This window comes from Toxoplasma gondii, chromosome X, assembly GCF_000006565.2.
Source record: "Toxoplasma gondii ME49 chromosome X, whole genome shotgun sequence".
NCBI classification, from domain to species: domain Eukaryota; phylum Apicomplexa; class Conoidasida; order Eucoccidiorida; family Sarcocystidae; genus Toxoplasma; species Toxoplasma gondii.
The window spans coordinates 6,869,704-6,896,965 of NC_031478.1; the positions used below are offsets into that span (position 1 = coordinate 6,869,704).

At 50.7% G+C, this 27,262-nt stretch overlaps 4 protein-coding genes across 4 annotated transcripts; 3 read left to right on the forward strand and 1 right to left on the reverse strand.

Annotated features, from left to right (window-relative positions):
- Positions 1-36: 36 nt before the first annotated feature.
- On the forward strand, positions 37-5,662 carry TGME49_215280 (succinate dehydrogenase [ubiquinone] iron-sulfur protein). The gene is made up of 7 exons (XM_002370806.2): positions 37-2,124; positions 2,425-2,569; positions 2,987-3,201; positions 3,706-3,863; positions 4,461-4,535; positions 4,670-4,725; positions 5,053-5,662. The coding sequence occupies exons 1-7, from the start codon at positions 1,870-1,872 to the stop codon at positions 5,175-5,177; spliced, it is 1,029 nt and encodes a 342-aa protein (XP_002370847.1). The 5' UTR covers positions 37-1,869; the 3' UTR covers positions 5,178-5,662.
- A 2,648-nt stretch (positions 5,663-8,310) lies between these two features.
- Positions 8,311-15,058, forward strand: TGME49_215290 (saccharopine dehydrogenase domain-containing protein). Its single transcript, XM_002370807.2, has 8 exons — positions 8,311-8,671; positions 9,249-9,329; positions 9,772-10,085; positions 10,756-10,919; positions 11,420-11,586; positions 12,398-12,475; positions 13,299-13,486; positions 13,931-15,058. Exons 2-8 carry the CDS (start codon positions 9,253-9,255, stop codon positions 14,263-14,265), a joined length of 1,323 nt encoding a protein of 440 aa, XP_002370848.1. The 5' UTR covers positions 8,311-8,671; positions 9,249-9,252; the 3' UTR covers positions 14,266-15,058.
- A 1,134-nt stretch (positions 15,059-16,192) lies between these two features.
- TGME49_215300 (hypothetical protein) lies at positions 16,193-19,538 on the forward strand. The gene is made up of 5 exons (XM_018779683.1): positions 16,193-17,693; positions 18,005-18,075; positions 18,352-18,657; positions 18,797-18,855; positions 18,966-19,538. The coding sequence occupies exons 1-5, from the start codon at positions 16,384-16,386 to the stop codon at positions 19,017-19,019; spliced, it is 1,800 nt and encodes a 599-aa protein (XP_018635700.1). The 5' UTR covers positions 16,193-16,383; the 3' UTR covers positions 19,020-19,538.
- A 345-nt stretch (positions 19,539-19,883) lies between these two features.
- On the reverse strand, positions 19,884-26,150 carry TGME49_215320 (hypothetical protein; the record flags this gene model as incomplete). Its single annotated transcript, XM_002370810.2, has 8 exons — positions 19,884-20,683; positions 21,328-21,426; positions 21,743-21,836; positions 22,106-22,161; positions 22,977-23,078; positions 23,338-23,508; positions 25,405-25,470; positions 26,049-26,150. 8 exons carry the CDS (start codon positions 26,148-26,150, stop codon positions 20,270-20,272), a joined length of 1,104 nt encoding a protein of 367 aa, XP_002370851.1. The 3' UTR covers positions 19,884-20,269.
- Positions 26,151-27,262: the final 1,112 nt, after the last annotated feature.

The following is a 27,262-nucleotide window of genomic DNA, read 5'->3' on the forward strand; positions in this document are numbered from 1 at the left end:
AGAAAAATTCATTTCACACGGCAGATGTCGCGTGCGTGGAGGCTCAGTCACACAGGGGCGGCGAGACTCTCGCCGCGAAGCGAGACAGCGATTCGCGAAACGGGCAGACACACCGCAGCGCGAAACGCGGCAAGCGCGAGAGGGGGGTCTCTGGGAGGAACGGCGGGCCACCAATTTAAGGACCTCAATTCTCAGGAAAAACGGGAGATTCACTCCAAATAGAGTAAGGAGCGCCTACTACCTGCGTTAAAAGCGAATAGCGAACAACTAAAAACAAGGACGTGCTGGAACCGCTCCGGCCTCCCGTAGACAATCGAGGTGTATAGACACCCGAGCAAGAGAGGGCAGACTCTCGTCTCCCACCCCCCGGAAAGCGAAGCGCTTCGCGCCGGAGCCTTTTCGAAAAGCGTCAAATGTGGCGATAGCGTTCTTTCATTTGGAAATAAATTGTGTTTCGACGCCACACCCACACCTGCGAGTTTGACGGTCGTGTAAAGAGACACCGCAACGAGGCAGATACAGCTCTCAGGCTTGCCAGCTGGCCATCCAGCCGGCTAGAGAGGCGGGTCACCAGTTTCCCAGAGAAATTATCACCACCTCCTCACGAGGTGACGATAGCGTGCATACTCAGCAAAAGTTTCCTGCAGATCTTCTACCTTCCACAAGATCGGTTTCCCTCGCTATTTCCTCAGCAGGAGAGACATCCGACGAGGGAGAAACGCCACGCTTGACGCGTCGTATGTGCCGCGGTTGGGCGCACAGTGTGCAGCTCGGAATCGGGGGATTTTTTACAACAGTGCCGGAGAGCCCAGCTTTCCACAGTCTGTCCGAAAGCACATTTTTGGACCCTCGCGGAGGTGACGAAGTCTTTGTGCGAAGCGCGCCTCGAGTCGCCGCCTACCGCGCTCGGGCGTGTGAGGAAGCCGACACCCCTCAACGGCAGTCCGCCCGGGCGGGAAGGGAGAGACGGCGGTTTCCGGATCTAAGCCGAGTCTTCTTTTCTCCACGCTGTTCTCACGGCAGCTGGGCAACTGCATTTTTAGCGCAAGCGACTATCTTTTGAACGAGCGGATTCGACAGAGTTTATCGCGACAGAGCAGGCCGGAATTCTACGCAAAAAGAGTTTTCTCGACGAGTTCTCGATTTTTCTCGAGTTTTCGCGTCCACGCATGAGTGTCCACGGCAAAAAGAACAGCTCCGCCGCGCGGGCAGACAGACCCTGTTTCTTTTCCAGTTCGCCAACAAGAGGCGCTTTCGGGGCCTGTCGCGTTGATCGCGATTTCTCGGCTCCTTGACGAATTTCACCGGGTTTTCTCGTCCGTCTTCGCCTGTGCTTCGCTGGACGTCCAACGCTTTCCCGAACAGCGAACTGCCTGGCGAACCGCCACTGCCTCCTCAGGACGACGCGGCGAAACTGGGGTTTCTGCGAATTCGGGGATTTCCTCCCTCCCGTCGCATCCGGTGCCGGTCAAGTCACGTATCGAGCTTTTGCAGACAGGAGCTTCAGCTGCATGCAGCCCTTTTGCGCCTTCTGTTGCTTAGCAGAACGTGTTGAATTCTCGAATGTCGAAGGCCTCTGTCGCATCATCGCGACCTTCTGTCCCCCAGTTTTCCCGCGTGACCGCGTCTCTCTCGGTTTCTGCCGCCCCGCCTGACCTTTTCCTTCACGCCTTCCAGCGTCAGTCAACGCCGGTCTCGCCATTGTTTTCCTTCTCCCCTTCTCCTTTCCCCCTGTAGCCGAAAGTCATCTCTGTGCTCTCCCCAGCCTTCTCTCCACCCTTCCCCTCCCCCGCCTTCGCCCTGTGGTGTACGTTCCCTCGAGCGAGCTTCCGCGCTTTGCCGCTCCTGTCGTCGTTCTCTTTCGCCGCAATGTTGTCGTCTGCGCTTCGCTCCGTGAGGCCCGCCGCCTCGGCTGCCTCTCGCCGTTTCGCCTCCGTCGCGCATGCACAGACAGCTGCCTCCGAGGCTGAGGCTGCCACCAAGGTGCCGGACTTTCGCACCTTTGCGATCTACCGGTACAACCCTGAGACAGACAAACGCCCGTACATGCAAAAGTTCGAGCTCGATGTCTCCACCTGCGGCCCCATGATTTTGGATGCCCTCATCGCCATCAAAGACAGACAAGTGAGGATTCGCATGTCTCGTGCAGCCTTTCTGGAAAAGCAGATGCTCCGATCGGGCGGTGTGTGCAAGACTCGAAGACTTATTCGCCGCCGTGGTGCTGATCGGCGATAAATAGCGATTCCAACTTGACGTAAACATATTGCAGGCGTTCGCTGTTGCTCTTCTTTTTTGTGGCGTCCAGAGGAAGGTTGGGACGACGGGGCCGTTGCACCTGCGCTGGAGAGTTTCCCACGCCCCAGAAGACCTCTGAAATGTACGTTCCTCAAAAGCAGTCTCTCTGTGTCTATGTCTGCTTTCAAGGACCCGAGCCTCGTCTTCCGCCGCAGCTGTCGAGAAGGCATTTGCGGCTCTTGCGCGATGAACGTCGACGGAAAGAACTGCCTCGCTTGCCTCACCCCGATCAAGCGAGGCGACCGGGAAAATGAAGCGATGCGCCTCATGCCAGGTAAGCCAAGTTCTCAGAAAGAGTAGACAGCCTGTGCTCACACAGCTCCGCCTAACCTTGCCTCGAAATGCATGAATCGAAATAGATGCATTCGCATGCATATATATATATATATATATATAGGCATGTGTGTGTGCATGCATCTGTGCACATTCACGTCTGCAGAGACCTGCACAGTGATTTAAAGTGACTTGTCCATTTACGTGTACATATACATATGGACATCATATGTTCATGTCCCGAAAATATGCACACAACCGTGGTGGTATTTCCATCTACATAAGTGTAGATATATATGTAAATAAATGAATATATATTTTTTCTGTGTTTGTGTGTGAACGTCTACGCGTCTCTGTGGTTTGTACGAAAGAGCGAGGTTGGAACAGGGTGCGTGTGGCTTTGCCTTGTGTTGTTTAGGTCAAGACATCAAGCACGACCGCCACGAAGAGGAAGTGGTGAGCAGAGTGACCGATAAGATCAACCACGCGTTGTTTCGCGAGGCGAATCCCCCCGTGGAGATCTTGCCTCTGCCCCATATGATGGTTTTGCGCGACCTAGTGCCCGACATGACGAACTTCTACGCACAGTACCGCAGCGTCGAGCCCTGGCTGAAGCGGAAGACCCCCAAGAAGGTACACTGAAACTTCAAAGAAATGTTCTGGCTTCATCTACTCGTGGTCTCTCTCCTCCCATTCTGTCGTCTATTCTCGCTTGTCTTTCGTTCTCCTCTCTTCTTTCGGTATTCTGTCTTCTGTCCTTCTCCATTCTCTCCTTCTTCTGTCTTCTCTCGTTCTCCTCTTCTCTTGGACCACAATCACACTGTCCATTCGTCCATTTCTTCTCGCACCTTTGCTCGTCTCTCTTCTCTGTGTCGTTTGCCACCTTCACTCTTTTCTCTCTCTTTGCTCGGTCTCCTCTCTTCTCTCTTTTCTTCATCGCGTGTCATGTTTTCCGTGTCTCACCTGAGTGTCTCTGAGTCTCGTTCTCTCCACTTATGCATGCGGTCTGCCGTCTCTGGACTCCATCCACTCGACGACGGCGTCCCCCGTTTTCCCGAATCTGCGGCTTGCCCGCATCGAGCGTCTCACAAGGGTCTTCAGAGCCTCAGCACGCATATGCGTTGTGTGTGATTTCAGGACCCAAATGTGGAGAATCTTCAGTCGATTGAAGACCGCCGAAAGCTAGACGGAATGTACGAGTGCATTCTCTGCGCCTGCTGTTCTACTTCCTGTCCGTCCTACTGGTGGAATCCGCAAGCCTACCTCGGCCCGGCCGTCCTCATGCAGGCCTTCAGGTAAACACTCATGCAAATATCCGAGATGCATGCAGTACATATGTAAATATATATATATATATAGTGCAGGTGCACTAAATATATGCGTGCCTGTGTGTGTCGACTGATTTGCGATTGCTTGGGGAAGGAATGAGGGGACGTGGAGACCTATCGATGGCGGAGGAGATTGGTGGAGCGGAGAAAAATCAATTAGGAACTGGGTTGAGACTCGGAGATTGATCTGGGCGGAAAGAGACTCGGGATAACCTGTGCCTTGTGGTGGAAAGAGAGAAGAATAGAGCGACGTTTTTGTAGGGCGACTATCTGCTAGCAGATGGGGATGTGTGTTCATGGAGATTTGGGATTTCCCTTTTCTCTCCATGTTCATTTGTTCCGTACTTCTGCCTTCCCCATGTGGACTCGAACTGTGTGCCTTCTCCGGCCTCTCTGCATGTGCCGCCTCTCGTTTGTGTCTCATCTCTTCTGGGTTTTTCGACGCGCTCGCTGAATTTTCTTCCTTTCCTCGTTGTCAGAGATTTGCTCTCTTCCCTCGTGCCTTTCGTCCACTTGAATCTTGTAGGTCTGCCTGTTGCTTCTATCTTTTTTCTTTTTTTCCAGGTGGATTGCAGACAGCCGAGACGAGTTCACTGAGGAACGCCTGGCGGCGATCAACGATACGATGAAGCTGTACAGGTGAGGTCTCGCAACTGTGGTGCGAACAGCGCGTTTACTGGTTTGTCTCAGAAATCTTCTTCTGCTTCTGTGGAGTAGATTCTCAAGTGCTGGTTTACATCTGGTGGATTATTTCGCTGTTTCTGTGTTTTCAGGTGTCACGGCATCATGAACTGCACAGTCTCCTGTCCCAAGGGCTTGAACCCTGCAGGTACGCAACTGCCTTCTGCATCTGTGTGTTGGGTTTCATTTGCGTGCATGCGCATGCGTATATGCTTGTGAACAGATACGTACAGTCGAAGATAGTGCATGGTGTCTCCCTCACGTTTATATCTCTACACGATGCCTTTCGGACTTCTTGTCACACAAACAGCTGTGCATTGGCACCTTTAGATATATATATATATATATATGTGTATGTATACATGCGTTTGTCTCTAGCACCGGTTGTCGCTTTGATTATCCGGTGTATGTCCCGGTAGGAGTTCGTTGTCACTTTTCTTTTGTGGGTTGTGCATATTTGTGCATTTCGTCTCAGGAGCCATCCAAAAAATGAAGGATCAAGTGGAAGCGCGGTTCTCGCCGGCCTGGAAGTCTCTGCAGGCACAGCAGGCTTTGGAGAAGTCGCAAAAGCTCGCGAAGGACCTTGGCCTCGCTGCGTAACCTCGGCTCGCCGTACACTCGCAGCAGTCGATGTGGGGACCTAGGCATGCCTCCGGGAGGGACGGAACACGCAAACGTGTGTGCATGTGTATCGGGTGTTTACAGCAAAATGCGTTGGTGTATCCTCGGTGACCATTTGGCCACGCGCATGCGTGCGTATGGATAGGTATGTACATGCAAATGTCGTTTTATGAGTTTTGTGCGCGAGTTCGTCGTATCGCGGTGAGGTAGGCAGACTCGGTTTGGAAGAAGGAAGCAGTGACGGGTCGGGGGTCTTCGTGTGGATCAGTTCTGCGACTCGTACTTCCGGGTGTGTCTGTGCATTGCACGAGCTCGTGCAGTTGCGTTATCGCGAGGAGGTTTTGAAACTTCGGTGTTTGCCGCACCTAAAGGTGTGGCCGTCGACTCCAACTTCAGCAAGTCACTTCAGACGGGCCTGAACTCTTTCTTGAGGAACACGTGAAGTCCACAAGCACCTGTACACAGCTTGGCACCGCTGCATTTGTTTGCACATACGCATTTCAGCGAGTCGTGTCAACCTAGGAGACATCTTCTAGGAGCGTAGGTGAAACGAAGAAGAGCAAATCCCTCTGTGTACGCGTACGCCGCTGTTAGGAAGGAAGAAAGATAAATGGAGAGAGAAAACCATCCTTTTTCTCTGCTTCCTCTCCTCCCTCACAATCCGTTTTGTGCACTACGCGAGTGCATGCGTCTGCGTTCGTCAATGTGCATGCAGAAGCGTACGTGCACAGAGCGAGCGGAAGTCCCGCACGAGCTCTTGAGAAGCTGTTGTTATGTCATGGCAGTCAGATATGCAGCACTTGTGTGGCCTTCATCGAACGCTCACTGCAGTGAGTTGCTGGTTGCTACAAACAGCAGGCCGAAGGCGTCGTCGACTTTTTGACGGGTCGCAAATGCGTCACGACGGCCACTCGATTCGCTTATTTGCCCGTGCTTCTTAATTTCCATGAGCTGAGTCACCACGTGGCAGATATAAGATTCCGAATATGTTTTGTGCTCATCCTCCCGTGGCAAAGACGGCCGCATGCATCGAAACGGACATCAAGAGAAATCGATCCTGGAAATCCCCTCCGCAGCCGCTGCCAGTTTCGGGACAGTCTGGCGGCGTTAGAGAGCAGAAATGAAGGGGAAAACGGCCCGAAAAGGAAGAGTCTCGATAAATCAAATGCCGCCTTCCTCCACGTAGGTGGCTGCACCTCGGGCACCCCAAGGGATACGAGGGCAAGATTCAGGTCTGCGGCGTGACCTCTGCGCCCGTCTGCAGTCAGCAAGGATCTCTGTGTTTCGATATCCTGCTAAGACAGACACGGAAAGTTCGTGGAACGATTGAAACGTCGGAAGAGATTCTCTGAGCAGAGAGACGCGGTGGATGACTTCTTTATCGCCGAAGCTGCGTCCTCGCGTGGAACCCACTCTCGTCTGCTGACGGCAGTACGTCCATTCATAGAATCAAAGCCACTTCTAAAACTGCTAGCGTTGTTGCACGGCTTCATGCAAAACAGACTCCGCTGTCTGCTGCCGAAGTGCGGATTCCACAAAAGCTGTTTCCGTACTATTCGAATGACGCGACTAGCTTGGAACGTCTTCGTTGACGACAGCGGAGTACCCCAGCTCTCCACTGGCGCACAGTTGGGTTTAAAGACTCCGACTCCGCACATGCAGGTGCTCTCCGGAAACGTCTACAGTGGCTGTGGCAACAGAAGGGAAATATTACTTTGCAAATATCGCCGCCCGCTCTGGGAACCGTAAGCCTGGGTGCCTTTCTCTTGGGTGTCGGCAGTCGAACGGCAGTGAAAGGAAGGCGCGTAGGTGGGGGAAATGTTGTTTTTCTGCGGAAGCACGGGGGCTAATAGCCTGGATTTCCCGAGCATCCGTCTCTATAAATGAAAACCCAGGGAAGGTCCAGGGCGAATACCCTAACTGCGTGTGGTGGGATACAGCGGCTGGAACAACGAAATCATGGATGTCTTTTCCTCCAGTGTATTCACACCTTGTCTTTTATCGGTGTGCCCTAAATCTAAATTCATCTTATAATTTTGCTTTCTTAGTTGTAATGACCTTTGTACTCCAGATAATTACAGGTATCACTCCAGCGTTTAAATATACTTCAGAAGCATCTTGTGCATTTGCTCCAACATTTATATACAAGCTGTACAAATATCATGATATTCACTTTGGTAGTCTCCTTCCTAATGTTAGTTTGTACGGAATACACGGATCGGATTCTTGTTGGCCTGGCACCTGTTTAGTAACTGGATGAACGTTTTTTACGACTGGTCCTCTTTCGTATTCTTGTGTATTTTAATTCACATGACTCGAGGATTGTATAACTGCAGTTATAGTTATTTAACTACCCCTTGGATGTCTGGGCTTAATCGTCTATGTTGTTATGTTAATCAAATAAGTTTCATCGTTATTGATATTTCACTGACATGTTGATGACATAAATACTAACAAACCAGCTGAGAAATAAGCTCGTGTATCTACTTCTAGACCGACAGATTTAACTCAGTTAATTAGTATTAGGTTTGATATTCTGTACCAACCGATCTAAAATCGTGATGTCTTTTTGTCGTTTATATAAATCTAGTAATGCTTGTCAAGTTCCTTGTATCTATTTAGCTCACTGCGTACTTAGGATCAGACCAAATGAGTTCACTAATGGTACAAGGAAATAGGAGATCGCGTTAGTTCTTAGGAAAAAGACTTCCGAACCACCGATATAGATTGGTGGTTCATAATTGTGTTTTTGAATGTGGACAAGGACAGATTGACACCTCTGGCCGCCTACCATTCGTACCTTCTACAACTGTAGAGTGCTTCTACAACTGTAGAGTGCCTGCTTGAGTAACCTGGCTGGTTGTGTCTCGGCTTTCAGAACACTTTTAGCGGGCGAAATTTGCTTTCCGTGTCGGTAATCGAACTGGTGTTTCTGTCAGACACTTGTTGAAGAGAACCTCAACAAATGCCTTCTCGTTGAAAGATGAGGACGCTGCTTTTGGATGTTGGGTTCGAAAGTTCATCGCCAAAAAGGGAGACGCCGCTGTTTCCGTTCACCACCACTCCAGCGTCCGCCTGTTGCGCACACCCGTCGCTCTCGTCTGCAGTGTAAGAGTAGTTGAGAACTTGAAGAGTTGACTCCCCTTCTGTTGATTCCTGTTTTTCCCAGTTGACTTTCTCTGTCTCAGAAACCATTTTTTCTCGAGTTTCGTGCCTTTCTCATTGTGTTCGCTTTCGGGAAACCGATCTGCCAGTTCCGGTGTGGTTTTAATTGGCGGGTTTTCTTGCGGCAAAGTCACACGTTTTCCGAATTTTTCTCAGCTGTCCGTGCCCGTCTCTTTCGCGGTTCTCTTGGCATCACACTTTTACGTTAGGCTCTGCAAGTCGGTCAACCTTTTTCTGTCATCAGATGTCCTCTCTCCACACCACACGCACGCACCTCTCTCAGAAAACAGTCGTCCCGACAAAAACAGGCAAGGCCGAGATTTCTGCAGCCCTCCGCAGAGTGCGTGTGTTTACACAGCTGTTTACGTTCGTGTTTGTGGTACTTTCTTTGAAGTTCCTAACTTGGTGTATTTTGAGATCCAAGCGAGGAGTGTGACTCTTGGTGTATAATGCTTGTTGGTAAAAGGTATTTCGTGGAGACCTAGGAACCCCTTACTGCTCTCTCTGGAACAAGATGCGCCTGTCGGGTTCAGTGTCGCTATTCAGCCACCTCGAAAGGGTGCAGATGCTACCATCTTCACTTTGTTGCTTTTGCCGGAAAACAAAGGAAAGACAGAAGTGACACGCACATCTGAAAGAAGCCCGTTTACCGACATCTGATCGGCAGCTCACTGCTGACGCTGTTCGTGAGTCACGCTATATTTTATATACATATACATATATAAGACATGTATATACAGGCATACATATACGTAAGTGCACAGATATTTTTGTGTATATATTGGCGTATCTTTTGTGTGGTATTTAACTGTGTGAATGCCCATTCATGAGATCCGGCTGGGCTGAGCGTTTGGAAAAGCTTGGAATATATTTTTCTTTTTTCAGCGCGATGGAGAGTCAGCCACTCAACGACTCAGGTCGAGAATTTGACGTCATTGTGTATGGCGCCACAGGGTTCACTGGCAGGTATAAGGGAAAGCTTCTTTTCAGCTGAGAGTGTGCTTGGCACTTAAAATGTCCACTCATAATCGGTGGTGTGCGAAATGCTTGCCGTTCATATCTTTTACGCCTGTACAACCCTCCATTACTACGAGCTCACCTCTCAGTCACTCTGCCTCTGTCTTTTTCTGTTCCCACCTATCCACATCGCTGTACACGTGAATCTATGCACACTTCCTAATCACTTCTTGGCATCGGCCATAATATATATATATATATATATATATACAGACACCAGTACATCCGTAGTGGTAGATTGGGTACTACCTTGTGCTTCGCTGAAAAACCATGTGTATGAACCGATGTGTGTGTTACCGCTTGCGTGTAGGCGTGTGCTTCTGTGCGCCGGAATTCGCGAGAGTGCGGTGTCCGGATGCGTCTTGGCTGTGTGGCTGGTTCGTCTTTGCAGGCTGGTGGCGGAGTATTTCTGCGAGCACTATGTGACCGAGAACGGAGAGTTTCTGGTCAGGTTTGCGTTGGCAGGCCGTTCGATGAAGAAACTCGAGGAGTCCCGACAGACAGCCTGCACCCGCGCCCGTCGCGAAGCGTACACCGAGAAGATCCCCCTGATTGCCGCGGACAGTTCTGACGAGGCTTCGCTCGCGGAAATGTGCAGAAGAGCGAAAGTGATCATCACCACAGTCGGGCCGTACCTCAAATACGGCGAACCGCTTGTCAAGGCATGTGTAGACTCCCGCACGCACTACTGTGACCTCGTGGGCGGTGAGACAAACGGGAACGGGGGGCAGCGGAGACGTATGCATGCAGTTCACAACAAGGATTTGCTGGGGTACAAAAGCCTTCTGAAAACCTCTTTGCAGCTCGGGCCAGTCTATCCACAGCGAGCTGAACGAGCCCGTCGGGGCCTTGCGGCCCGCTGTTCCTGTGGGCCACACACAAGCACCAGCAGACCACCGGTTGTCGATCGAATGACTGATAACACCTCACGTCCCCTCTCGCCGTTTCTCTATCGGAGGGAGTAGACGCAAGGGTTTCGCCCACACGAATTAATCCGCTATCTTGCTTGTTTTTCTTGAATCCACGCTTCGGCATACGAAGAGAGTGCGCGTCGGCCATCTCCTCACGACGGGACTGAAGCGGCGTCCCCTGTGAAGCCACAATGCGATGGGAGTACATACACTTCACACTCGTGGTTTTTCGCGTTCTCCTCCTATTCGCTGCTTTCCTCGTCGGCACTTCTCGATCTCCTTGCTCTCGTTGTCTTGCTGTCCCCATCTCTCTGTCCACTTTGATCCCCCTTTCCACCTTTATTCTCGCTTTCTCTTTCTCAGCCTGTGTTCTTTTCTTTCTCCCTTTCCACCTCTTTTCTTCTCTGCTTTTTTCGGTCCGTCTGTCATCTTTTTTCCCTCTCTTTCCTCCATCTCGTTTTCAGAGGCGCCATTCGTGGCGTTGACCAGCCAGAAGTACGGCCGTCTGGCGGCCGAGCGAGGCGTGAAGGTCGTGCACTGCTGCGGCTTCGATTCTGTGCCCAGCGACCTCTCTTGTCTCCTTCTGCAAGACGCTGCGTTGAAGGCCGCGAACGCTCCCTGTGAATCGGTGAGAAAGCCGAGACGGATCCTGTGTACAAACCGAAACCGTAGTTGCTTGATGCCACTCTTCACCAGCGTCCAAGACGCTCGGAGACAGTGACACCTTTGATGTGTGCACACTGACAGTCAGATACCCCTGTTGTTTTGCGCCGTTTACAGCTCAATTCAAAGACACATACGTAAACAAATCTATGCGTGTACATTTATACATATGCGTGCACGCATGTTTCTATGTATCTAGATGTATGCGTGCATGAAAGTATGTATGTCTATATTTGAAAATGTACATTTGCAAGTGTATCAATTTGATATAGACACACATGTGCACTTATTCATATATACGTAGATATGTGTGTGCGTTTTTAATATATATATATATATATATACGTATGTCCACATGTATGCGTCATCTTGTGAATACACGAGTGTATCTGTTTGGATGTGTCGGTTGCCTCCTGGGCAAGGAGGAAGAGCGAGTGTGAAGGATTTGTGTGTATGCGCCTGCAGGTTTCCACAGCTGTCACCGAACTGCATGGCGGCTTTTCGGGCGGGACTGTGGCGTCTTTGTTGAACCTCGCAGGCTCGAAAGACACGTTCGATCCGTACTATCTCTGCAAGCAAGCCTTGCCAGAGTGCGTCTCCTTCACTCCGTCTTCCAAGGCGTACTCCCCCGTGTAAGTCGCGTGCTGTTAGCCCGCAGAAAGAGCGGATCTAGTGAAAAAAGAGATGTCACGGTTTCTCTTCAGTTGGCACGGAATAGCAGACCATCTGCGCTTGCATACAAATGGTTCTAGCAGCCCTGCAGGTATATACACCACGCTTAAACACACGTGGCCGGCTTTTTTTCACGAGCTCCTTAACTATTTGCTGCATGCGTCTCTGTAAGGAAGGCTGTCTAGAGAAGCCCGTTCAAGCAAGAATACTCAACATCCAGCTGAAAGGTGTGGGGTAGACAGATGTTTTCGCAATTCCGCGGCATCCGCCAACGATCTACGAAATACACTGGTGCTTTCTTTGCAAAATCCTGTAGACTAAAAAAGAACGTGGCAACATTTTGGGTCAACAATGTCTTAGGTCGAACGAGAGACTTCATGAGCGTTCACGATCCTCGAGCCACTCACGTTGCTGCTACGTCTCCGTATGATGCGCGCACGACAGACGTTTACATTGAGGTCAAGTGTGCTGTGAGAGTTCCTACGCTCTTAAATTTAATTCGAGTTTTTAACAGGTTTATGGCATGACTTCAAATTTTCAAAGATGTGAAAAAACGGCGCCCAAGGTCCATGTCTTTGCGACATCACGTCCAACCCCGACTGTATACGTCGACGTAGACTTGGATGCATGCTGCAGGAAAGGAACGTGTGCATGCAAATGCCCTCTAGTCCAACTGCGTTCCTCTGCGTCTTGATTGGCGTTCCTGCAGTCATGGAGACGCCATGCCTTCACCCCGCTTCCCTTTCTTTGGTTTGTCTTTCCTTTTTCCAGGCGATTTATGACGCACGACAAGGACTTTGGGTACGGAGCCTTCTTCATTATGGCGCCTCTAAACGAGCAGGTTGTCCGGTGAGAATCGCGCTTTCCGCGCTCAGCTGTCTGTACACTCAGGCGCCAACGTCCCGAAACCGTTCTACCTTCACTTTGCATTGGTCCTCCACCTGAACGATTTCGGCAAATCGTTCTTGGTACTTCTGTGAAACAACAGTCCACCCTTGATGTCGAGACGTGGAAGCGAAAGGATTTTCACTCAGCGCGAGCGGTCCTCGAAGTTGAAAAGAGATGTCAACAAGCACAGCAGTAAACGCAAGATGCACTCGAGCAAGCGTCCTTTAGTCATCCTTTGCATCTCTCTCTCTCTCTCGCTCCGGATGCCCGTGAAACAGCGCTGCGTAGTCTTCATGCTTTGGCGGCTCAACTTTTTTTTCCCCTCGATATAGGCATCGCTATCTCTGTATTTGTAATTGTATATCTCCAGTGGTGGATATCTTCGTGTCGTAAATGTGGATATGGCTGTGTACATATTTTTGCTTTGGTGGCCATATTCATTCAGATGCATCGTTACATAAATATGTATATATATATATATATATATTATACACATATCTCGTCTGGGTGAGTGCATGCTTGTAGATATGGATGCGTGTACTTCTCTGTGCAGTTATCGTTGTACTGGCGGACATCCTCACTTACGTGTCCCGGTCTCTGTGTTTCCTACGGTGGACAATTTTATGTAGATGTCTCGATGTCTTTATCTGGGCGGTGGTGGACGTCTTCATGTAGGCTTGTACGTGAAGCACGTTGTCGGTTCCTCTTCACCCTACGCAATTGCGTTCAGTAAGTCTTTGTCTGGAAGTGGTTCTCCTGTGATTTTGTGTGTTTCCGGTTGCAGCTGGTCAAACGCTCTAATGGGCTTCAAGTACGGCAAAGACTTTGTGTACCGCGAGCTCATGAGCGTCAACAAAGGCGGATTTTTCTCGGCGTTGACCACCTCTATGCTTGTCTACGCGGGGATGCTTTGCATCAAATTCAGCCCAATTCGCTCTCTCCTCTTTGCTCTCAGACTGCTTCCCCAACCCGGTGCGTGCTAAAGTCGCGGATCTCCCTCGCGATCTTTTCACAAAAACACGCGCGTCTCTGGTTCTCCACGTGGAGTTCGCTGCATATGAGGTTCTCCCCTGATTCTCTCCCGTGTATCGTATTTGAAAAGAAATGTGAAACTGCCTGTCCACGAATTCACGATTCTGAATTCAACTGTTTTTTTAAAATGATGTTTCAGGCTGGAAAGGCAGACACAGGGACGCACAGCCCTATGTGTGCACGTCTATATGTATATACTTTTATAGTGTATATACATATATAAATGTATCTGCGTGCATGCATGTGCATACTTATGTGTGCATATATCTCTGTTTATGGGCAGAATTCTGCGTGTTTCCATGCGACGCATGCAGCTGATTCTCGCTCTGGGTGTTCAAGCGAGAGCGTGTACATGTCGTGGATCTCTCGCCTGTTGGTCTGCAGGTGAGGGTCCTTCGCAAAAGGTATTGGATTCTGGATTTTTTGAAATGCGCGCTGTCGGGCGAACACAGTCGAAGTCTGGTCAAAACGTTCGCGTTTCAGTCACGGTTGGATCGAAACTGGGAGATCCTGGGTACCGCGAAACTGCAAAGATGATTGCGGAAACCGGTCTTTGCATGGCGCTGAACATGGACAAGTGCACCAAGCTCTGCGGAGTAGGATCCCCTTCTGCTAGTGTCGGAAGCGTCCTCAAAGACCGCCTGGAGAAGAAGGGATTCTACTTCGAGGTCGATACGCACGAGGAAGAGGTCGAGAACAACGACGGACGAGACATGTGAAGGAAGTGTCGAGAGCCGAAAGAAAAATCAAGAGGTGGAGAATGGAAACAGAGCAGCCAGCTGAAAGGTGGCTCGAAATGCGAGAAGAAAACAACGGGCTTTTCTCAGGTCGGGCGCGAACGTAAAAAGTTGGCATCTGCGTTGCATCGGATCCGAATGTGGTCACGGGAGTTGCAAGAATATAAATAGATGCATGTGGCTAAAGATGTGTGTGATCTTTTTGAGAGCGGGCATTTTCGATGTCTGCGCTTAGAAGTGTAATATATGCGTGCGTTTGGCTGTGTCGGTCCCTGGCGGCGTCGCTTCTGCGTTAGGTGTCGTGGACGCGAAAAAATGTCAGCGTCCTCTTTGTTTCCATTAAGAGGGCGGAGAACCTGGTAGCACCCAAGTAAATCTCTTTTGTTCGAGTTTCTCGTTTTCGGATGCATGTAGTGGCCGCCTTCCGGCGAGGCCGAGGAGCCTGTTTTTCCAGAGACTGGGTCAGTGTGTGTCCATGCATACACTTGTGCGTTCACCTGCGAATGGGTGTCCAACTTTCTGTGCCAAAGCGGAATAGAGACTGGCGTCTCAAACAACTTTGCTACTGTGTGTTCTTTCGGATTTTCGCATCGCATGCGTCCAATTTCACTTGATTACGAACACCTGTACGACAGGTGTTAAACGTTCACCGAAGTTCCACTTTCGAAAACAGGTTCCTCTCGGGTCCAGCGGCTGCTGAAACACCGGTCTGCAGGTGACAAAGGAATGTAAACCGTAATCGATTAGCAGAGCGTTGCGGTTCGTTGGCGCACCATTTTTTAGCCTTTCCGCAACCAGGCAGGCTTCCATTCGGTGAAACAAACAGTGTATGGACAGGTTTCTTCTGGCAAGCCGGCTGAATATCGCCGCATATTCACACGTGATTTGTCCTGGAACTCCTTCGCTCAGATGGATTCCGGTTCCGAATGTCCTGTGCAAAGCGAAGCTCCTTTGTCGACCGGTTGACTGGTTTTGAGTTATCTGGATGTGGCAGTTCCATTAAACCAAAAGCCGCTTTGCAAGTGTAACGGCTGGGTACGTTCCCATATCTTATGAAGAGCTGGCTTGTAGGGCCTGTACGTCTCATGATTTGATGCCCGTGACACAAGGGCACAGATTACATTGGTTCCAGCAGGAACGTTATTTCACACAAAACCACAAGGTTCCATGTTTCACAAATGATACGAGGAAAGCCGTGTGCTGAAAGTGAGTGGAGTGAATCAAGAGCCTCTTTGTTGAATCACGCACTTCGAGCACGGGAAACCAAGGTCAGCAGAAACAAGGAGCCTGCTGTTTACATCCAAAGGCATTATGTGTCCACAAGCGGTAAACGTCGGGGCATTTGGGTGTCTTGAAAACGAAGCATCAAGAGATCAAGCATCCTTATTTACTTATACACAGCCTGGCACACCTACTGACGTGAAGCGCGCCTTTCTGCGCTGCGGTGTTTTGAAAGTGAGACTTAAGTTGCTTTCCACGGAAAAACGCCGCAGAATCTACAGGGAGTTAAAAAAGATATCCACCTGGCACGCTTTCAAGCCTTCGATTGTGGTGTCTTGGATTGCGTGATTCGTCTGTTTTGAAATTTTTGCCGGAGCGGACTTTCCGTCTAGAGAGAAGGCCCCTATAGGTCCCCCAAAATACCTGTAGGCAGCGCCCCGCAAGGTCATCCGCAGCTGAATTTCGCAGATGAATCCAGAAGGAATTTGGCCGTTTGCGTTCGGTTTCTTTATGTATTGGACCTGCGTAGTTGTTTTTCTTGTGGTGTTTCCCCTGTGAAACCCCTGGTGCACTGTCAGCCGCTGTGCATGCCTGGGTCGCCTTTACCCGAGAACGCTGTCGAGCTGTTCGCCTCTGAGATCCACGAATCGGGACTTTTTCCTCGAAGCGGTTCCTTTCTGCAGCCACTTTTTGTTTCATCCGTTTTTCTCGTCTCTCCTGTTTGTCTTTCTCGTATTTGGTCACGTTCGCGCCACACTCTCCGCGCGTTCTGGCGGTTTTCTGCGCCCGCCTGACTGGCTGGTGCGCACGTCTGCACGTCGTGAGATTTTCTTCTGGACGCCCAGAGGCTCTGTGTGTTAGTTTCACTGAATTGACACGATGGACGGGAACCAAATGGACAAAGAGGACGACCAGGTGGTGGACTTGACCCTCGACTCCGATGACGACGACCAGCGGCGAGCTCCAGACGGTCCGGACGAAGGCAACGCGGGCTGCGCGGAAAGTGAGAGGTCGGAAGAAGACGACGACGAGGAAGAAGACGAAGGGGAAGAAGAAGACGAAGGGGAAGAAGAAGACGAAGGGAAAGAAGAAGACGAAGGGGAAGAAGAAGACGAGGGAGAAAACGAAGACGAGGGGGAAGAAGACGATGGAGAAAACGGAGATGAGGGAGAAAACGGAGATGAGGGAGAAAACGAAGAGGAGGAGGAGGAAGACGAAGACGATGGAGAAAGCGACGAAGGCGAAGACGACGACGAGATGGACGACGAAGACGCGTGGCTTGGGGAAGAGCACGGTGGGGAAGAGTCTGACGCAGGCGACCACGAAGGCGCCGAGGGGAACGAGGACGAACAGTTCGGCTCTGAAGTCGCGGGATCTCTCGAGGAACGCGCGAGGCTCTTCCACCCCGCGGCTTCGCGTGTTCCTGTGCGCGAGAGAGAACGAGGAGGTACGAGATATCGCGATTGGAGGGAGGAAGGTTCGGGTGACGCGGAGTATGAGCCGGGAGCCCAGGAGGCAGAAGCAACGCCATCGGACGACGTCCTCCATGTGTCGGGGGAGCAAGCCCCAGAGACAGACAACTCCCGCACGAATTCGGCATTCAAGCGGCCGCTGGAGGGTGAAGGTCAAGGTCTGCATGCGCGTGAAGGACGTCAGAGCGACGCGGGCGAACAGAGAGCGCCGCGGTCGACAGATCCCGCGAGCAACAGCCGCCTCCCAGGGTTTCCAGAAGAGACACAGAAATTCACAGAACGAAAAGAGACCTGGCGAGAGGGAGTCGAGGCGACTGCTGAGACATTTGAAGAGACCCCAGCGCAGCCTTCAGAGCAAGCAGGCGAGCGGAAGGCCCTGATGCGCGTCGAAGAAGCAAACCAGTTCCTTCTGTCCTACCCGCACAAAGTCCCGTCTGCTTCCCAGTCTGATTCGAATGGAGACGGCTTTGCCTCCGCAGCAGTGGCGGGTTCCACAGACTCGGACGCCTTCTCACTCTTCGCCTCTTTTCCCGGTTCGGCGGCCACCGGCGCAGAAGAGCCTCGCGTCGACACGCGTCCAGAGGCTCCGTCTTGCGAAAACGAATCAGACGCCAGCGCGTGTTTTCCCGATAAGGAAAATGCCGACGGGGACATCCAGAGTGCTCCAGAAGAAGCTTTCTGGCAGCCGCTTCCGGGCGAAAGACTCGAAGCTGCTCCGTAAGGACTGTCAGGATTGCCACACGACTGTCAGCTTTACTGAGTGTCTTGTCGTGTTTGAGGAGGAGGGCGGGAGCAGAGTAGACTGAGGAAGGAGCGGCACTAGTCTTCCGTCGTTTTCCCTGACGCGTGGCCGCCTTGACGAGACAGAGCTGGTAGGAAGCTGACGGGACTGCAGTTTTCAGGTGTTACGCTTTCGAATGGCAGGCGAGCAAAACCGTGTAGCTCCTTAGAAGAGCGCTAGGGATCGGGGGGGTGCGGCTAGAAGGCATCGTGTCGAGTTTTTCTTCTTTGCGTGATTTCTCGTGCAGGAAGAACTTGGTGGAGTCTCCCGATGCTACTTCTGGAGAGGAAGAGAGCGGTCGCCGGTGCAAGCGAAGGCGTAAGTTTCGCATGGCTTTGCAGAGTAAAAAAAGGGGGGAAGCGAGCGGAGCTTCACACCGTTTCGGGTGACACTGAAGAGGATGAAGGCAAGTTTTGGGGGCCAGCAAAACCAGTGGCTCGTGGGCTTTGTCTCTCGAAACAGTGACACACTGAGACGAAAAAAGGTTTCCCTAATCCAAGTTCTCTTGTCCATTGTACTATCACGGGGTAAGTGCATTGAGTCTGGTGGTGTCCCGACCTGGATGATGGCCTTTTCTTCTGGTTTGTTTTCTAGGCGTGGACATCCCGTGTGTACCAGCGGCTGCAGCAGTGTCGTCAGACGTGTCAAGGGCGCCCTCAGAGAGGGCGGAGAGAGCCGGAGGCCATTCTCCAATGACAGACAAAATCAGCGGAGGAGCGACCAGAGAAAGCGAGCAACCAGCCTCTGGAGAGGCTTCGGAAACGGGGAGAGCACCCGGAGAGCAGGGGCGAAGAGACGCGACTGCACACGAAGACAGGCGGGAATTCGCGCACTCCATGTACAACGCAAAGCAACGAAACACTTTCAAGTTTGAGTGCAGATTGACTTGTCTGACACGGAGTACGTCCACGTCGCTTGCTCGGTCTGACACACCGACCAAAGTGTGGCTGCTCTTTGCTGAATCATCCGGAGAAGAAACCAGCAGAAATTCGACTGTGAATTGTGAATTGTGTTATGCGCTACCTGACTGTGTGTACAGGTCAGCTTCTCGACCTCGTGGTGGATCTCACATCTCAGTTTCCTGAGACAAGACAAATGGTAAGCACGTGGGATCCACAGTCAGCGTGGGATGAAGCCCGCAAAGGACGGCGTTGTTTTCTGAGTGGTTTTGATTTCTCGTTTGTATCGCCGTATTCTTGTTGTGTCAGGTGGAAGATGCGGTACGTCACCGTTCTCTGCAGCCCGGCGACTTCTGCAGGTGATGTATTTATAGCCCGGTGCTGGGGCGAGTGTGACGACGTCGACAGATTTCCTTTTCAGTTTCGAGAGACATTTTTGACAGGTTATACGTGATCGTCTGCAACAGCCCGAGGGCTTCGTACCGAAGTGCAGCGAAGAGCGCAGACGTTTTTTGTTTACCGTGTGGGACAAGGACGGATGAGGGAATGAGCGGTGGTTGTTCTTTTCGCGTCTACATGGGGAGAGAAGTGCAGTTGTGGGGATACAGCGGACCGCTACACACGATCGTTTCCGAAGCAATTTAATGTCGAGAGGTATCATTGTGGGATTGAGTGGAGGGAACCTTCATGAGGGCGTGTTAAAACAAGACGATTGTAAGGGGCGGCCAACGCAGCAAGCCTAAATGCCTTCGCCTTTATGGCGTTTTTCGTTATTCCGTTCCTTAAATTTCTTCAGCTCAGGCGTGTGCCTTGGAATTCCTTCCTGTGTCTTGGTGCTGTTAGTTTTTCAAACCAGCCGAATAAAACGGCCGATCCTGTGCTCTGGTTTCACCGATGGAACGGTCGCTTGACGACTCCCTAGCTTTTCTTCGTGAGCTGGTGGTGGCGCCCAGCTCTGAACACAAAGCCTGTGCATCTGTAGCAGAACCACCTACATTACGGTTGACCGTCCTGTTAGGGTGAAGTAAAGGTACCACTCGTGATTAGCATTTTCCCGCTGTGCGGAGTTTGGATCGTAGCCCGCAGATAACAGACGCAGCACGCGCCACAATAAAACAACAACACCACAGATAACCTGGGGAGCCGATTCTGTAGCTTCGGGTCGGCCGCCCTCCTGCGGAGCTTGACTCCTAGCTGTTCCAGTACTTCGATGCAGGCTCGGCCGCTAACGGATTTCTTCTGAGAAGCTCTAGTGTGATACATCGGCTACGAGTGTCGAGGTGTTTGCGGCGAACTGGAGTCTCTGCCGCAGGCATACGCGTGACAGGCATATGTTGTCGATGTGCTGTATGTCGACGAAGTACCGGTTCCCTAATTCTTCTGCTTTTCATGTGTCTTGGGAGGGCCAAACCCCCGTAACGACCGGGACTGAGATGCGGTTGCGTGTTTTCTCAATTCCTCCATCCCAGCTACCTCATTGTGCGAGATACCATGTTCGTCCCGAACGCGTCTGAAGACGTTTTACGCGGAACATCTTAAAATCGTATAAGGAGCACCTCGTGGCCAAGCGTCTCTGATGCCTAACGTCGTAGTTGTTCAATACGGCAGCTTTTCTATGCAGCGTATGCGAGACGAGGTCCTTCGTCTCCGTGTAATTCGGCGTCCCGCGGGCTCGCCGACTGTCCTTCAGCTGTAGTAACGTCGGGTTGCGATACTTCGCCGACCAATGTGGACCTGCCGACTTCTGCCGTGATTGGTTTCAGCAGGGCCGGTGAATACTGTACAGTGTGACTGGTACTTCGCTGACGTTCCACCATCCCGCTGGCGTGATCAGCGGGGCTACCCTCCAGCCTGTCGTGATCTACTATTTCTTCGTCAGAGTTATCCTCCACAGAAGAAGACCTGTCAAAATGCAGATGGGAGTTCACTTCCTTAAGGACCAATCTCGAGCGCTCGAACGCCGGCATCGGCCCCTGCGTCGCCGGTGGCTCATTGATCGCGTCGCCAGCATGAGATTGCAGCTCACCCTGGGGGAGAGGCCATCCAAAGAGACAAAAACAAACTTTTTTTTGCCTCTGATAATTTCATGACCAGCTTGAGTGCTTGTCTTTCAACAAAGACACACATACACCGCAAAAGTCTCTCGGACACGGTATTCCTTGAGTGTACCCTAGCAGTATTTCCCCGTGATTACCTTGGGACATCTTCAGCGGAGAGAGACCATGGAGTATCACTTGTTCAACTTACGGTGTGGCATTTTGCGTCTTGCTCGCTATTTTCACAAGATGGAAAGGCATAAGCTACAATCCTGATCAGGCCGTATCGATGCTTCAGATAGCCACGTTTACTGGGTAACGATTGTGAATCACAGACGTATTTTAGTGAGTGTGAAGATGCCAGCTTTCTTGCAGCTGGAATGCGGAGATATTTGGGACCACGAAAGCAATGATAGTTCTCCACTGGGGCTCTGTCAGATTGTACGACAGTGAAAATAAAGGAGAAACAGATGATACACCAACAAATGCATCCGGTCAAAGCAGCTATCTAATCCATGACAGAGGCGCAGAGATATCTCGTGTCGACCGCTGATGCCTCAGGAAGACTGTATTTCCTCCCAGAGACAGTCACAGCTCTTAGAAACAAATTGGTGCAAAGGTGACGTCTCCACTACCTGAGCCTCCATCGTCTCGAGCAATTTCGGGATTGTATTCTTCCGTACTGCGGCAATGTAGCTGACAAGCCCCTCCACAGATTCGCAGACGAACGGTTCCTAAGTTCCAAGAAATACAGGCAAATAGAAGCCTTTCATAGGTCGCCACTCTACAGTACGAAGCTGAATCGGTCACTCTCAGGAAAAAGTTGGCACAGGCTTCTTGCACAGGGAAATGGGGATTTCGTATCTTTTATCAGTTTTCCCCTGCGTGTCAGAATAGAAAGGTACCCCATTTCAGGTTGCAACTGCAATTTTGTTAAGAAGGCTAACTATGCTGAGGCTTGAACATGATTACCTCAGCGAAAACCAGTCAAGATGTAGATTTTATTCGAAGATAACCCTGCATCTATCTTCCAGTATAACGTCCACATACTTCAAGCCCGGCAGCGACGAACAGCGCATTAATTCGGCCTGCCCATTGTTTCGCGTGGTCTAACTGCGTCGTTGTTTCTGTTAATGCATCCAGGCTGTGCAAAAGACACACACAAGCCAAGGATACCTACAGAAAACGTCTTTCAGCTTCTGCCAACACAGCGAACTTGGCGGCACCGGCTCAGCCGTTATCTATATCAGGAGAACGCTGAGCGAAATCATTCGTAGTCCCTAGAAGGCACGAGACTAAACGACCATTCCGCCTATTAGGCATCCTTGCTGACGCAAATCCGAGTGAAGAAAACATACAGGCGGCAAATGACCACAAACAGCAAATGCATGTTCTTACAATAATACAACGTACCTGGCAATATGTTGTTTGACAGCCCTTTGCAGTGTCTCATCTTGAGCCTCTGCAGCCTGCACAGCATTGAGCATCAAGAACACTCCCATGCTTCATCCGTTCCGTTTTTGTGTGGAGAAAGATAAAAACAGCGGCCACCACAGTGCCCACAGGTACGACAACATCGTCTGGTAACCGTGTGAAGCATGCAAGGTCTTGATATTACACCAAGAGCACGCTAAACCGACAAAAGCAGCCGAAAGCATCCACGTGATTCTCGCCCCGCTGGACAGTACAGCAGTGTTATGTAATACGTCGCAAAACCATTCCCACACTCTCTCTACAAAAAATTCAGGCTGTTGCCCGGAACGCGACACTGGTCCCTGTGTGTTTCCTTCGATCTGCAGATTACTAGTTCCTACGGGAATAGAAAAGAAAATGTGACTTCATTTCATTCGAGATCATCAAGCACGGTGAAGGACGCGGCTAACTGAAATTTCTCAAAACACTCTGTAATTAGTGACTCCGTACGGGCTTCACGATAATCTGGCTCACCGCATAAAAGTGCCTCCGGTGTCCGCAGTCTCCGGAGAGTGTTTCTTCTGCTGCTTGTTGAAGTACCTCGGTATACTTTGCTCTTGTTTGCTGCAACGAACGGGGGAATCGGGGAAGTGACGACAGCATCGGTACTTTCCAAAACAACATTTCCCTAGCATAGGGCTCAAAGGCGGTTGTTGACATCATGTTACCGGCGCATCCGTCTTTGGAGCGTTCATTAACAATCTCAACTGGTATTGCATATGGTTTGCAATCCCCTACGCACCGCGTGCCCCGCCAAACGCCGCAAACAGCGACCTCTGATGTATCCAACGCTACGAACGTATCTCCTCACCTCAAATCGAGCTTCAGCAGCTGCCGCCAACTGCTGTAACTGCCCGTGCTCTACGTCCTTGTTCAAGAACTTCTGTACGATGTCCATTACATCGTCAAGACCCTGAAGGCCCGGCAAAGCACGGACAACATTATGAGCATGTTGCGTTTCCCTCCAAATCTACTGCGGTGGTTCGTTCCTTGTTCACACGCTGGTCTTGCTTGGTGTTACTGTCCGCAAGCCACGCGTCACCAACAGTAGCATTCTAGCAATCACGGGGTATGGCGCGATGCTGGTTGGCGTTCGGCTTTCAAGACAACTGCGTTCCGTACACTGGTTGTTAATCCAAGCAAAATCTCTATGCAATTTTTATCGGTCTCACCGTCGCCTCCCTTATTTTCTGGAATGTGTCTTCTGTATTCTGCGACTTCTCGACTTCCTCAACTGTGATTTTCTGCAGGGCGTTCGCAATCAGCTTCTCCATGCCATACATCCTTCGCCAGCGTCCTGACGACGCGGAAAATGCTGCAGCCGCAGCGTCCTTGATGACTGACTGTTGCCATTGACAAAGTTTGTGTCTGCATACATTCCAACGGCTCGTAGTGTGAAGGGGGTTTTGAGGTGCCATTGCTCGACAAGAGCTATCGACCCTTGAGTGCCGTCCACGTTCCAGGAATGTTTCTGATTCGATCTGATAGAACTAGACACTATTCGACGTACTAGATGGATTTCAGTAACAGAGTATCTACATCAGAAGGACACAGACGCGCCCAAACCACTTTGGCTACCAAAGCTGTAGACCCCCTCTGAGGTGAGTTCCCTAAAAATAAGCGTAACAGCTCTATTCGGATAACAGTTGGATGTAGTACACTACATGATACACCGTAACACACAGGCGGGACAGGCGTTGACGGTATTCGCTCGCGGCTGCGCTGCAGCTGCGGTATGACTTGGACATTAAACTAGAAAGCATCTTTCAGAGTTGAGAAAGATAACGTTTCCGACTGCTGGGTGGGATTACACCTTTTTCGGATGGATTCTTTCTTCGAGGCGAGGGCATCTTCCATCTCTTTAACGAAAGTCGATCGAAGCTGTCTTTCTGCGTGCACTTCCTGAGATGAATCAAGACACCTGTAGATGGACACTTAAGAACTCCGCAGCAACCGATTCTTCGCAGATTCAAGAAAGGGATAGCCTATTCCTTTCGGCGGGTGGTATCTCGTGTGGAAGCTCGTTTCGACTGGCACGATGACACAACAATGCCCAGAGTGCAACTTTTGGTGGCGCTGCTGCTTCTGCTATCGTCCTTTGCTGGCTTCGTCTATCACCTCAGATGTGCGAATGTGTTCTATTCAGCAGGGCAAAAGCAATGCAACAACTCACATTTTCAAGCGACCGTGACTCTGACATCAGCCGATGTTTCATCCGCAGTTGTTTTCTGAGAACAAGGAATGTTACGGGTTTCCATCCAATCACTCAACCGCATGTACTACACTGCCAGTGGCGGCTGAAGACCAAGTGCATTGGACGTTCACCTCTAACAAAAACACCTGTTGTCTCGGCTCGTGAAGTCACAACAGGCCCGTCCAGTCAGGAAGTCAGTATCACCTTCATTTCTACCGCAAAGTCAACTGTACCAGTTTGGCACACCCCCACGCACAATGAGTCGTTCTCATTTACACCGCCGAACTTTGCTTTCGTTTATTGTGACTGTTCGCTTACTCTAACAAACGTTGCTTCTCTTTCAGTTCTCCCTGGTAACCCTTTGACTTCTCTTGCATCTTCACTATCCGCTGACGGAGAAGCTCTTTCTCTCTCTGAGTGTCACAAGAGAATCGTACCAGGAGCAACACGACGGAAAGCGCGAAATGCTCTTTCACTGTTCCTTGTGCAGGAGAAATTCTGAACTGCACAGAACAGACTAACATCTCAGTGGTGGTAGCCTAGAGGTCCTCTACATGTAAAATTCTTGCGACATACTTTCCTGTCCTGCAGCCATCAATGAGAGACGTGTATTTCCCGTCGAAAGAACCAGGTTGTACGGATCACTAACCCGTAACTACAACGCGTGGTAAATCAAAACGCAATTACCAAAGGTCGGAGAGACGCCCTTACTTTCGTTCTGTCTAGGATATGTCTATAAACTTTCCTGGTAGCGTTTGTTTCCTCGATACGACGTTGCATATCCTGCAACTTTGCTTGTAACTGGTGTTCTTTCTGCGGTCAGGAGAGATTTGCAGCGACGCGTAACTGAAGTGAGTCAGCAACATGTCATCCCGAACCTTACATGAAACGGCATGCTGTTCACGAAGTTATCAAAAACAGAAGACACCGTGTTTTCTCGCTGGGTACCAGTACAGGATATGCGCATAGCCGAAGAATGACAGTCGAAATGCAGCGATACTGAAAAGGATGCAGCCGGAAGTACATTGCGCAGAGTCACTCATACGCAGCTTAGGCGAGTCATGTCTTGCTCCTTCAGCTGTTCCGCCGAGTCCGCTTGTCGTATCCCTTCCTGCACGGTGTGTGAAACAAGGGCCAGGGAGGAGCACATTTGGCAGACGTATTCTGGACTGGGTAATTGGTAAAAGTAAACGTGGTGCGTTCGGGTGGCAGCATCATATGAAACGAGAAGGCTCCCTCTCCGACAGAGCGGGTAACACACCGTCAAAAGGCATACATCAAACAACTCCAAGAAGACAGCTTTGTGATAGTATGTGTCACTTGAGCCCCCATTCAAACACACAGATATGGGTGCATAGAACCGTTAACGGACCACAAAAGCGGTGCTGGCCATGCCATATCATGTAGCTTGGCAATGTCTGCAAACCTCCTCAACGGAAACGTGTTTCTGGAAAGTAGATTTGGTCGTTCTGAGAGACCCTCAGAAGAGAGAGAAGGGCACCGCTGTCTTTCGGAGAGCCAGCTATCCCATGGGGTCATTTGTCTAGTTCCTCTGCAAACTGGGAACGTTTTCTGATATTGAATGGTGCACATCATTTTCGACTTTGTCAAGGACTGGACAGTAAAGGCATGTCGTTCTTACACTTTCCCACTGTTGTCCGATGAGGCTGTGGTTGCAAGAAAACGCACCTTGAATCGTGTGAAATCCGCGGTCTGTTTGAGGACTTCCATGTGAACGTCGTCAAACTGCTTCCGCATATCAGCAAGTAATTGCTCGACTCCCGCCGCCATTGTGAGCTGGTCTGCCTGTCATGATAGCGAATGGTGCGCTCAGACTGAAACAATGTGGCGGACCTTCATTTTTGAAATTCGAAGCTCTTCATACCGTACAGAATATTCCGGGTTCATCGAGTGTTTTACAGAAATTGATTCTGATTACAGCAGCTCGAATACCATGTTGTTTCACCACTGCAGAAGTTCCTCGGTGCATCTGTTTCTTCCAAACAAGGAACTTGGCCAATAGTTGGCCGACCTGACTTCCACTATTTTTGCCACACAGCCCGAGGTGCTCCCTTCCCATCACTTCAGTGTGAGAAGCCGCTCTGTGAGGTGGACGTTTTCAGCCCGCCGTCCCTTCCTTCTCGGGAGAAGGCAGACTGTGTGCAGTACGGGGTGTCCTACTCGGCAATGGACTGGTATAGACATGTAACAGTTGTCTCCTCCAACTCATATTTTCAGGCGCGTACTTGAAGCTCCCGGTGTACTGCACACTTGCGGCTTACAGCAGTTCTTCGTTGTTACACTGTTGACAAACCATGTGTGTCACGTACAGTGAAAGACTCCATCGCATTAACGATGCCGTTGGAGAACGCATTGTCGCAGCTCAACGCACTCGGGATTGGCGCTCCAGCAGCTGTCTTTGGTCGCCGAGGACTGAAAGGCTGGTCTGACGACTGCAGCGAAGAACACGACTCCTGACGGAGGAGCGGTGGAAGCGCAACTGCAGGTCTCATGGTTTCACAAGGTCCTGGCTGCGGCTTTACGGGCCATCACTGCCTACTGCAGCTGCGAAAGTGCAGCCACCTGTTTCTGAAACTCTCGTCAAAACGGTGACCGTTGCAACGATCAGCAAAATAATCGCTTTTGTCGAAGGATGCTCTCAGCGAGATTCGGCTTATGCAGTTCGAATGATGTGAGAGCCACAGTTACAATATTTTGCTTATCTTGTCCACTCTCTGAAAAGGCTGGCATCCACACCCCACACACGTTCATACCACAGGCAGTCAGACTTCGGTTACTTGCATAGAATCGAATTTTGTTTCCATATTTTTTTACACAAGCACAACGCATACTGCTTTCCGTTTTTAGTTCAAGAGCTTTGCCGGCCTCCCTCAAACCATGTG